At 37.6% G+C, this 13,291-nt stretch overlaps 1 protein-coding gene across 1 annotated transcript in view; it reads right to left on the bottom strand.

Moving 5' to 3' along the window:
* Positions 1–13,291, bottom strand: part of LOC111152088 (thiamin pyrophosphokinase 1) — a 348,477-nt gene that overhangs the window by 158,871 nt on the left and 176,315 nt on the right. Inside the window, exon 6 of the mRNA XM_022510396.1 lies at positions 325–420. Within this exon, the coding sequence (XP_022366104.1) occupies positions 325–420 (96 nt within the window). The remainder of the gene's footprint in view (positions 1–324; positions 421–13,291) is intronic.

The following is a 13,291-nucleotide window of genomic DNA, read 5'->3' as shown; positions in this document are numbered from 1 at the left end:
CATGGAAATGATGAATGAGAGATGAAAAGCTGCTACTCATATTAGGCCAAGAATGAGCTGCCAGTTTCAGTAACTTTACATAAGGTCCACTTTACCCATTTTGTGACTTCACCACTATAAGGTATTTGAATCTTTGACCTCCGATTTAAGTGCACACATTAACACTTTGGCAGCTAAGAACAGATTTATCCAATATGCAGGAAAAATATGACAGCCAAAACATTGGCACAAGAGTTACCACTTCAGAGGAGTAAAAACTTTAAAAAGGGTCTTTGACATCCTCAGTATTAAGACTCTTAACCACTAGAAAGGTATGTATCTTACCTGTAGGTGTTTTTCTTCTATCTTTTTTTGGAGGAGTTCAAGACACTTGGTGAAGTCAGTATGGTCTTGGTCAGGTGTTGAAATAATCTCACATCCCTATGTGTTTAAATTAAGAGAAAAGGTAAGAATATATAATGATGTTAGCCTTATGATGAACAAGATCAAACACTATAAAACTAAAGACAAGGTATCAATAGATATAGTCTATTATGCCTACATTATACCCCAATCATTAGTACCATTATCTTTTTTATTTCACGTAAGAAGACATCTCAGAAATGGTGTTAGAATATCACAATAATGGTCTGATTATGACAATCATTTTATTCAACAAAAGTACAGATTTATACTACACTAATGGTCTTTAAGAATCACTGCTATGATGACATTAGAGATAAACATAAGGACTCTGGTATAAGTATTATAAAATATATTCACAGTAAAATCACCTGAAGTTAAAGTGAAACTTTTTCTTTTTCCTTTTTTTTTTTTTTTAAGATTTTTTTTTTTTATTTGACAGAGATCGCAAGTAGGCAGAGAGGCAGGTGGGGGCGGGCGGGGGGGGCAGACTCCTTGCTGAGCAGAGAGCCCGAAGCAGGGCTCGATCCCAGGACCTTGAGATCATGACCTGAGCCAAAGGCAGAGGCTTTAACCCACTGAGACATCCAGGCGCCCCAAAACGAAACTATTTCTAAAAAATAAATGTGAATTTAAGCAGACCTCCTAAGTTTACTTACATGAATGGAAAAACTTCTGGAACTAATGATAAAACTACATTTTAAGTAAAATCAACTCAGCTCTTATATGAAATTCCTTTACAGCACCTTTCTTACCCAAAGTAAAAAGAAGCATGAAGAGATATACCTGCATAAATATGTCTCTTGGATTACCTTTTGGACATAATGAAGTGAATTTATATGGTCTTTGCCTCTTCTACACCAGATACCTTACAGCGAGTGAAAAACCAGGATTATATTTATGACTATGCAGCCACAACAGTGCCAGCTTGTTGGCACTCCTGGACTTAGACAGCTAGAGAAACAGTATTTCTGAAATGACACCTTATCCTCCACTGTCTTGCAAAGGCAAAGGCATGTAAAACCAGAACGCCGGGACTTGAGACTTCTTAATTCCCAAATGTAACAATTCGTGGTCTCTCATAAACAGCTGAGTAAGGGGAAGTTAAATATAATCCAGTATATAAAGTTGCCATTCAAAGAGTTTTCAAGGATACAAAATACCCATACTGTCTCCTAAATTATTCCAAGAACTGTTCTCAGTAGATTTAGCGGTTCTTCTTTAACTTCAAGGTCTCTGTAAACGTGTCAAGCTCAACCTGGGCTTCATTCATTTATGACTACCGTCCTACAAGGTGGTGATCAATGAAAAAATTAATTTCTCATCATTCAGAAATATACTATGCCCTAAAAGATATATGTCATTTTTATAAAATCATTGACACGTACTTTTCTGACCCTCAGAGTGCACTGAAATTTACTATAGTCACCAAGCAAGGGCATAAAGAAGTTGATTCATCTCAGGTTAACACACTCTTAGAAGAAAGACATAAGCATATGCCAGAACCTGCAGGGAAATTATCAGGGCTGAGGAGATTAAATTGTCACCAAACCAAAAAAAAAAAAAAAAAAAAAAAAAAAATCATTATACTGAAAGTTTGCTGAGGACAGGAATTATGTTTCATGCATTACTATTTTCTAGCGCATGGCACCAGTCTGCTATCTGGTAAGTATTCAATAAATGTTTAACTGATACTATTGAGGAATAAAAATGTATGTTGGCAAAGGGGTAGGAGATCATGGTATCTTACTACTAATTACTGCATTCTTTTTCTTCTTCTTTTTTCTTCTTTTTCAAAGATTTTATTTATTTATTTGACAGAGATCACAAGTAGGCAGAGAGGCAGGCAGAGAGAGAGAGAGGGAGAAGCAGGCTTCCCGCTGAGCAGAGAGCCTGATGCGGGGCTCGATCCCAGGACCCTGGGATCATGACCTGAGCCGAAGACAGAGGCTTTAACCCACTGAGCCACCCAGGCGCCCCTAATTACTGCATTTTTAACAATGGGAAATCACTTTTGTCTTTTTAGGCTGACAATATAAATAATCACTCCAGCAAAAGGAAACAAAATGAGAAAGTCAAATAGAAATAGCAATAATACAACAGATGATTAACAGACCATTATGTTCACAGTTATCTTCATAGAATCAACACAGATCCACAGGAAAAATTATAGTGAATGAGAACCCAAGAAATAATCTAGTCCCACTATAATATTTTGTAGATTAAGGAAATCAAAGTGAGAAATTTAAATTGATTTGCTAAGCCACAGACAGGTGGATGCAACATTGTCACAACTAGAAATCTTTATGATATAGATCTAGGATCTAAGGATCTAGGAATCCTTTATTCTTAATGATGTGGAAATAAATACCTAGATAACCTGAAGCAAAAAGGTCAGATAACATCTCCAGACTTGGTACCGTGAGAATGGTATCACAAGTCACGCTATGAGCTCTTCCAAAACATATGAGCAAGGCTTTACCTCATCAATTTAAGACAGACACACATAAGAGTGTAAGTCAGGACATGGGAACAGATTACCAGAACTAAAAAATGCAGACTGTATCTAAACCAAGAACTTCTAGAAACTCTGAGGTGTTTATCAGCCATCCATAGCTTCTTGGAATTGTCATGAGTCCAAATGATTCTAATCTCATCACAGACTGAGAAGGAATTCACTGGAAGTGCAAACAGCCCCAACAGCCCTCACGGGGCAGCTTACAACACCTTGAAAGGACACTGGCAAAACAAAGCATTAGCCGAAGTACAATACCAGGCCTTTGGCCAACTGAAGACGTTTTTACTGTTTTCTGGGTCTTATGATAACATATTAAGATCTAAAAGAGGGGAAATATAAAGCCAAAGAGAAATTATCAAAATCCTGCAGACAAGGAAAAATGCAGAAATGCTCTAAAGTAACAAGTGACGCTCATCTATTATATATTAGTATCTATTTAGAATTATTTATGATATAGAGTAAGACTCCATTTGTTAGAGTCAGAAGCCCTGGGTACTGTGAAGAATTCTGTGAAGAATCACTATGGATTAGATGTTTAAAAAACAAAACAAAAACTCACACTGATCCAAGATTTAGCAGATATAAAAGCTAGGAAATTTAGAGTATATCACTTTCTAATAAATGGTTTTTAATATTAGCTTTCTAACAGATGTATGTATATTTAAGAATACACAGAAACCTTCCAAAGTATAAACTACAAAACTCCCTAAAACACATTTAACATACCAATGTTAAAGTGGAAACTTTTGTTTCAACTACTACTGTCTTCGATTTTCCTTAGTTGCTTGGAATGTATTTTTTAGGATACAAATTATTATTTTATGAGCCAGCAGGTGGCTCCAATCTCATTCTATGCACTTGCCTTATGAAGTTTTTGTCATTATACAAACAGAAATTTAAATAGCTCAATTCTAATAATAAGTTCCCTTTATGGACACACCACTTTTTCAAGCTGGATTATTATTTAATATTGCATTTTTAATAATTTTGTTTTATACTAGAATTCAAAAGGAAAAGATTTGGATTGATGTCACAAATTTTAGTCTGTGTAAATGTCAAAGCTATTCTAATTTTGTTCTAACCTTCTGAAGATGAGGAACCACAATGCCCACCCTATGTCCTCCAAACCATAACCAAACATAAAAGGAAAAGCAAGGAAAACTAAGTTCAAACTAGTTTAAAAGTTCTGTTCCAGTGTGTCGAACTGACCACAGATTTCCTCATCAGGTCTTTCTCATTCCATGAATCAAAACCAGGAAAAGACACATGAAAAGTTAATTATAAATAAATTCCCAGAGGCCCAGTCAACTACTTTTTAGGAGCTTACTAGATGTTTATTCCTTTATTAAACTGTACTGCGTACAGAGGAAGTAGGAATCTACCAAACACCAATGGCCCAGTGGTATAAATAAAAACATGAATATCATAATTAGTAAACATGTAAAATAGAAATATGTGTGTGTCTGAGTGTGGGAAAGACAGCCAGTTAAGGGGAGGCTCCTTTTCTTCCTCTTTCCATACTAAGAAACTCCCAGCCACACTTCACCACTATCCAGTAAGTGCCCGAAAGGAAGTCAGTCTTCTGTTCATCCCTAAGTTGCTCCTTTCTTTCTGATGGGTAGTGGGGACAGTATGGGCATGTGAAATCCCATTTTGGTTTCGAGGCTGAGCTACACTCTAAAGGAAAGCCAACTGCAGTACAGTACAATGAGACACTCGGAAAATGAGCGATTACCTTCTCCTCCATAGAGGTATAATGAACATCAAAACACTGCACTGTTGAGAATCATATTATAATAGAAAATATGAATTAAGAAAATGAAATAGTTTATGATATCAAGGAAATACCATGAGTTCATATTAAAATAACAGGTGCCCTAAGGTCCAGGAAATAAAAATTTAAAAACAGATATAAAAGGTGCAGAAAGATGCAGAAAAGTTACAAATAAGGTAAATTAATCCTATGGTCAACATGATAAATTAGCAGATTGGAGGAGACTGAAGACAAAAAAGAAGCAAACTTACTAAAGTTAACAGAAGTAGAACTTTACAACACACAAGGGAGTGTGCTCAGAGAGCAAATGAACCAAAGTGGAACAAATCACATAGACACATACACTGGCAAAAATGGCCATCTAGCAAAATCCTTGTCTGCTAGTTTGGGAATGCATGATCTCCAGTTAGGAAGAGAAGACTCAATGTTCCTTGAGTTTCGGGAAACTACCATCGGCATCGCAGTTGCTAGGACGATCCCAAGGCATGTCAAGCACTCAACAGAAGTTTGATGGACAGAAGAATGATGGATAGATTAAAGGCATCTCTCTCCTCATGGCACTAATGGTATGCTTCTCTAAAATATACACAGGGATAAGCCTTAGACAATGAGTCTAACACAGAAAAGCAGTATTGTCATTATTTTTTCAAAGGCATTATGCTACTGCTGCCATAAGAAAATCATGTAACACTTTTGTTTTAGGGCGTGACTAATATAGATTCTTAAAGTGGCAACGAATATTAGTGCTTCATATGCAATTAAACAAATTAAAATCTAGCAATGTTATCAAAGTTAACATCCAATGAGGGAACAAGAACCACCAATGTACATAGAGGCTAACAAACGAAGCACTATTTAGTACTACATAAATAATTCAGAATATCTTTGAATGAGTTGTAATTCATTTCTTAAGACCAATGACAAGGAATCAAACTGACATCAAGGAACTAATAAAAGTTTAGCAAAAAGGAGTTTTCAGAATATGCCCTAGAATGACAATAGCTCACTTCAATTTCTAGTACTGCTAGCTAGCATCTATGGTTATAGCAAACACAAAAATGTATGTAATATGTGTAATGCATGATCCTAATCACAGTAAAATCACAAATCATCTAAAACAGATAGGTTTAGGGATGCCTAAGTGGCTCAGAGTTACGTGTCTGACTCTTGATTACAGTCACGAAATCAGGGTCATGATCTCAAGGTCATAAGATTTAGCCCCACATTGGGCTCCACACTAGGCATGGAGCATGTTTGAAATTCCCCTCTCCATGTGCCCCTACCCTTACCCTGATTCTTCACTGACTTATTAAAAAAAAAAAGATAGGTTTAGTTCAGTATGGCATACTTACATTTTTAAAAAAGAAAAAATGTTTAAACAACAAGGGTTATGCTAAAAGCTTAGATTAACCAATTAAATGTATTATTACATTAGCCAATTTCATTATTTTATAATCTATTAATAGCCTACTTTGAGTATTAAAATATTGTATTCAAATGACCAAATAATTTTATTATGTAACTTGTTATATCTACTTAACTACTATTAAAGTATTAACCAAGCTATGAGCTTTAAGCCATAAGCCTCATGAAGGTGCACACTGTGCCCTCTGTTCGCTACTGCATCCCCAGTACCAGAACCCAACACAGTAAATGGCAAGTAGGAAACATTTAGTAATGAATCAAGTCTCTTATAAAGGCCTGAGATCAATCATCACTTAGACGAGGATGAGCAGAGTTTTCTGCAAAGGAGCAGACAGGAGCTCTTTCAGGAGGAGATGCAGGCCAGAGGGCCTGTGTCCCAACTATTCGCGCTGCCTTTGTGTCATAAAAGCATCTACAGGTAATACAGAAATAACTAGGAATATGCGTTCCAATGAAACTGAAATTTGGCGGTCAGAGCATTGTCACACGCCATAAAACATTATTCTTCTTTAGATTTTTTTTCCACCAAACATTTAAAAATTTAAAAACACTTCTTAGCTTGCCAGTTATAGAAAAGCACAATGGGGCAGATCTGGCCCATGGGCTGGAGTTTACCAACCGATCCCTGACCCAGGCCCACAATAAGTTTTTGTGATTACAGCTAAACCCTATACATATGTGAGAAATTCAATAGAAGGAAAAAGTTTCAGCCCTTTTTTTTTTAATTTTTATTTTTTTAAAGATTTTATTTATTCATTTGACAGACAGAGAGCACAAGCAGGCAGAGAGGCAGGCAGAGAGAGAGGGGGGAAGCAGGCTCCCCGCTGAGCAGAGAGCCCGATGCGGGGCTCGATCCCAGGACCCTGGGATCATGACCTGAGCCGAAGGCAGAGGCTTTAACCCACTGAGCCACCCTGATTCAGCCCTTTAAAGGAACCTCTCTGCACCTCGTTTTCCTCGTCTGTAATGGAACTAATCTGCCAACTAAAACTGAGACGGAGGTTCCACGAGCTAGTGCACACGAGGCTCCAGGCCCAGTGATGAACGCTGCAGATGCTCATCTCGGCACCCCTGAAGATTCTCTAGAAACATCAGAGGCTACAGTCAGACCACCTCACCATCAACGATTACTAGAGTAAGCAACATATTGTTAATATTCTCCCAAGAACTTTGTGTGCTGCTAACTGAACTATTTTTGAATTTAGTGACAACTCAAAGAAATTATTACAAGGCAATGAGTGTCAAGCTAACTGCCAAAAACCAACGCGGAAGTCTTTAGACTGTCATTGTCGATGACTTAATCTACCATCTGCCAATAACTTAACTAATATAAGTTAATGAGTTTTACATTTAGCACACACAAAACCTATCAGGTTCTATTATGCTGACTCCTCTAAAACTCTTTAATGGGAAAGAAAACAGATCCTTTTGAAAAAAATTACAGTACCATATCAGTTGTTATTTCATACACTATATCCACAGAGAGACTGGGTCTCATTAAAACAAGAGGCAAGGAGTTAAGTCTGGTGAAAGCATTCCCAAATCTGCTATTAGCTTACTCATTTTAGGTGAAGTCATTTGGTGCCCATCTATCTACCCAGGACAAGAAAGGACTTGTGCAAATTACCCTGAAGAGATTTTATGGGGCTCTGAGACTTCTACTCTAACTTTATGGCCTGAGTTTATAAGGTTAAGAATTCAGAAGTGTTATTTCCTCCTAGGTACCACATGCACACCGATTCTGAATATTTATTTGGATGGCTTGCATATAGTCTCTCACCTCGCATAATTAAATGCAATATGCATGTAGCTATAAAATCGAAGATGCTTTTCAATAACCTAAGATTTTTCCTAACAAAATATAACCTAATTCTTTGGAAAATCAGAGAATTTTAAAACTATGTTAAAATTAGAATCTTAACATTGTAATCTGCTGATAATTAACTGTCTTCCTCATTAAATTAATAACACCTATAACTACTATTTGAGTACACCTTTCGTTACAGGAGATTTTAGTCACTTTACAAGAGTTACGTACTTACATCCCCACAATACCCTTATAAGGTAAGTGTCATGATCACATTTAAGATACGCAGACTCAAGTTTGGAGAGATTAAATAACTTGCCCAAGATCACACAACTGTTGAGGCCATTCTATGTGATCTGAAGCCCATACTGTTAACTAACCATACTTTGTACTCAACGCTGCTTAATTAAACTTTGGGTATTTTGGCAGATTGAAGCAGAAAAATGCCTTTATAATTTGTTCTGAACCTTGATTTAGCTGGTTTTCTCCAGTTTTAAGTAACTGAAAATCCTTTAGCTCTCAGAAGACATGACTCCTGCCTGACCCCATGCTGTTTCCCTAGTAGCCCAAGATATAAAAACCTCAGTGCAGCAAATGGGCACTGAATGCTTAGCTATCTTGCTCTCCTTTTTTTCTGCTTTCCTAACTTACAATATTATCACAATATTTATCATTATATTCATGAAAATTCTGCGATTTAACTTACCATTATGCTCAATAGCTCAGTCTATAAGTGTTTCTTTTGGCTTATTTTTCTTAGAATTAGAGAAAATGAAATTACCAGGAAAATAGTAAGAAAATTGTTTATGATCTTTGATATATGGTGACGGGTGCTTTCTAGGAAGGATGAAAAATTCCATATTCCCACCAGTAGTAGAGGAGGGTAAAAAGTTTCTTAAAATATAACAGTAGGTAAGACAATTCATCATGAATTTCTTACTGTGAATTAATTTAATTGCTATACTAGCTTCTTAATAAGCAAAGAAATCACTTTCACTAAGAGAAAGAGGACTTCATTGGAGAGCAAGGAAGAAAAAGGTAAGATAATTCTGGAGTGTGAAGCAGGCATGAAATGGGAAGTGGTTTATCAGATTGAGGACTGAGTGGTGAAGAACAGTTTGAAAGAAATGGACATTTCTGGAAGTGGAGATAGGTGTCAATCAACAGGGTGTAAGAGAGGAGGCAAAAAGCTATCAAAGATTACCTTTCAAATTGGCTCGGAAAACAAAATAATTTACTATCCCATCATATTAGAATATTTTTTCTATTTTCTTTTTATTTTGTTATGTTAGTCACCATACAGTACATCATTAGTTTTTGATACGTGTTCCAGGATTCATTGTTTGCATATAACACCCAGTGCTCCATGCAATAGGTGGCCTCCTTAATACCTACCACCTGGCTAACCCATCCCCCCACTCCCCTGCCCTTTGAAACCCTCAGTTTGTTTCTGGAGTCCACAGTCTCTCATGGCTCAATGATAAAGAGTTTTATTGATTATTAAAACTTTGGCTCTCACACACTTCATTTTTTATTTTCCTCTACTTAATGGTAAAGTTGCCTTTCTTATTGTACGTAAGCATGATATACACTTAAAAATATTTTAGGGAGACATATTCAAGAGTCTTCTAAAATTTGAATATGTTAAAATATTAATAATGAGTTTCCATAATCATTCATTAAACTGAACTGGCCGGGCGCCTGGGTGGCTCAGTGGGTTGAGCCTCTGCCTTTGGCTCAGGTCATGATTTCAGGGTCCTGGGATCAAGCCGCACATAGGGCTCTCTGCTCAGCGGGGAGCCTGCTTCTCCCTCTCTCTCTCTTCCTGCTTCTGCCTGTCAAATAAATAAATAAATAATCTTTAAAAATAAATAAATAAATAAACTGAACTGGCCAGAATTCTAACAAGAAACTGCCTGTCAGATTAAGAGTATAGCAGGTATAATGCAAAATGACATATACTCCGGATAATCAAAGACAAAGATCCAAAATTAGCCCAAAGTAGTTCTTAAGTTTAGTTAGACAAAGCCAACTGGAATCTAATGATGTATGTTTCTGATATAGGGTATGAAAATGGTCTTTTACTCTGTAGAAATGTAATCACAAAATAACCATTTCCCACTTTCCTCTTTATTGTATAAAGCATACTATGGTAGATTGCTCTTTCCATTTTATTCACCAAACTTCTAAAAACATTTTACTTTTAAACTAAAAAGATTTTTTTTTTATCATCAAATGACAGCCTACAAGTAATGATTTCTTCAGCAAGAATGTCACATGATTAAACTCTTAAAAACCCCAAGTAATAGGTTGCCTGATATAATTTAGTGTTCTCCTTCTGGTTTTCTAGATCACGCATAAAAGAAAAGAATAAACACAATTTAACCTTGTTGCAATTCTCCATTCAATCCCAAACATAAAGAGACATTCTCATCTAGTGCAATCTTCACTGCCCTGGGTGTTATAAAATAACCTTTCCTTTCAACACGGCATTGAATGAAAACTATAGCTTTCCAAACAAGAAAGTCACCACTTCCATTAATGGAAGTCAAAAGTCTTTTTAGAACAACATGGGGTCTTAAATGATGGCTTTTTTCCTAAAAGCAGAGCCAGAGTTCTTTTGGAAGAGAGTGCCCGAAAGTGTTAATATAGCAGGCTTCAGACTGTTATCCTAAAAAAGCTTTGCCTGCAAGGTTGGCCCTTGGCTCACAACTAAGAACTTGAATGGTAAATATTTCCCTTATACTAAAAAGAGAAAAAAAATTTTTTTTTCCTTAAAAGCTAATAGTGGCCTATTGTGCCTAAACTGTTTATTCAATGCGGTTTATGCTGAGCAACTGCTTGTTTTCTTCCTGGGAGTCTGGAATTTTGATACACACAATGCACAGGGTGTGGGTGCCCTACATATGGATGTCCCCAGTAATATTTTGGGGACTGAGTTTCCCTGGTGAAAATACCTCACACTTATTGTCACAATTTGATTAAGCACATCCACGTGACTCCACTTGGAAAGAACTCTTGGAACTAATGATTGGTTTTCTCCAGACTTTGTCCCCATGTGCCTTTCCCCTTCACTGATTCTACTTTGTATCCTTTTGGTATAATAAATCACAGGCATGATTAGTATCAAAAAGAAGAGAAAAAACAAGCATTGGTGAGGATGTACAGAAAAGGGAACCCTCCCAGCACTATTGGTGGGAATGTAAATTGGTGCAGCCTCTGTGGAAAACAGAATAGAAGTTCCTAAAGAATTAAAAAACAACCACCACGTAATCCAGTAATTCCACTTCTAGATATTTACCCAAAGAAAACAAAAATACTAATTTGAAAAGAGATGTGCACCTCTATGTTAACTGCAGCATTATTCACAATAGCTGAGGTGTGGAAGCAACTTAATTGTTCATGGATACAGGAATGAATAAAGAAGATGTGGTATATACACACAACAGAATGTTACTCAGCCATAAAAATCTTACCATTCATGACAATAAGGATGGACATAAAGGGTATCGTGCTAAGTGAAATAAACAAGACAAAGGCAAATAATCATGTGATTTTACTTATATACAGAATCTATAAAGCAAATAAACAAACAAAAAAACAGAGAGGGGCACCTGGGTGGCTCAGGGGGTTGAGCCTCTGCCTTTGGCTCAGGTCATGATCCCAGGGTCCTGGGATCGAGTCCCACATCGGGCTCGGGCTCTCTGCTTGGCGGGAAGCCTGCTTCCTCCTCTCTCTCTGTCTGCCTCTCTGCCTACTTGTGATTTCTGTCTGTCAAATAAATAAGTAATCTTTAAAAAAAAAAAAAAAAAAAACAGAGAAAGTCATACATACAGAGAACAGACTGGTAGTTGCCAGAGGAGATGGGGTTGGGGGGGGGGGGATGAGCAAAATAGGTGAAAGGGATTAGCGGTACAAACGTATCCAGTTATAAAAGAAATAAATCATGGAAATGAAAAGTACAGCACAGAGGATATGGTCAATAATACTAGTAACTTTGTACGCTGATAGATGGTAACTACACTTTCAGTGAGCACTGCATGGTGATGGAATTGTCAAATCACTATGTTGTATACCTGGAACCAATGTATTTCCGTCAACTATATTTCAATTAAAGAAAAAAAATCACAGCCAAGAGAATGACTATATGCCAAGTCCGTGAGTCAGTCCTCCTAGTGAAGCACGGACTTGGGGAGGTCATGGAAACCCTGGAAGCAGAGAGCTTAAGAGATTCTTCCTCAATTAGGATGTTTGAATACACTTCTGTTTTATAATGTTCCTGGACACATCCAGACCCTGCGATGCACTCCTGGTGTGGACGCTGTTCCTTCACAGCCACTCTGAATATGCTAAGGAAAAAAGGAACCTCCGCCAGGGCTCCCCGCCAAGTCTCCCCAAAACTGGAAAGTGAGGAGGGGTGCGGGGCAGGCAGCCAGCACCAAAGGTAGCCTAGGTGAGTATTGTTGCCCAGTTACTTAAAACTAAGTAGAAGTGGAAAAGGGAAATTAAATACCATACAGAGAACAGGAGGTCACAGAACTTCCGAGTACCTGATCCTAATCCTCACTTTGCTTTGAGAAAATTCCCTCCTTTCCACTAGGGGATTATTGCATAGTGGTGAGAAAAAATGTGGAGTCCTGGGCCAGAATGCTTGTTTAGATCCCACTTAACCACTTCCTAGCTGTGTAAGCTTGGGCAAGTTATACAATCTCTTTGTGCTTTCCATGATCTCTATAAAGCATGCAGAATAGTTTTGACCTAATGGAGTTTGCTGCAAAGATACTGTGGAGACCGAGAAAATTAAGGCCATCCCACCTCAAGTTTAGCGGATGTGGGAAACAGAGGCAGAAGAAAATCATTAAAATTCCTTACCTACTGATAAGCCCTTGAAACAGACAGAGTGGCTCTCCCCTGGGGACTCAACTGCCCTCACCTTGAGGTTTTGCTAAGGACAGTCCTAGCCTGACCAACCCCCTGCTCCAACAGGTCCAACCAGGATCCTGTAAGTCAACTTTAGGAAACTTTATCTCTAAATTGCCAAGATAGTGTTAAGAATCATTCCCAAGCATATGGCCCACTGATACACGTCTAAAGGGTCTCACGAGAAGATTTTTACTACTGGTAATAAATAACCTTTCTCCAACAATAGCTAGCCCCTCAAGGTCCTGGAGACCTTGATTCCTTAGAGACTTACATCATCCATAATCCCCTTTGTCCTCACCCATTGTCGAGTCCACCCCTACTCTGCCTTTAAAAACTGTAATCTGGTTTGGGGTCCAAGTCCCTACTCTGCTGTGTTGGGTATACTTGGGCCCAAGCCTAAGCTTGTCAAATAAACCCTCATGTGATTGCATCGGTGTTGGCT

The sequence above is a fragment of the Enhydra lutris genome, unplaced genomic scaffold (genome assembly GCF_002288905.1).
Source record: "Enhydra lutris kenyoni isolate GAN:26980312 unplaced genomic scaffold, ASM228890v2 scaffoldscaffold27, whole genome shotgun sequence".
Taxonomy (NCBI): Eukaryota; Metazoa; Chordata; class Mammalia; order Carnivora; family Mustelidae; genus Enhydra; species Enhydra lutris.
The sequence above is the reverse complement of the archived record's forward strand: the minus strand, read 5'-3'. Positions and strand labels throughout refer to the sequence as shown.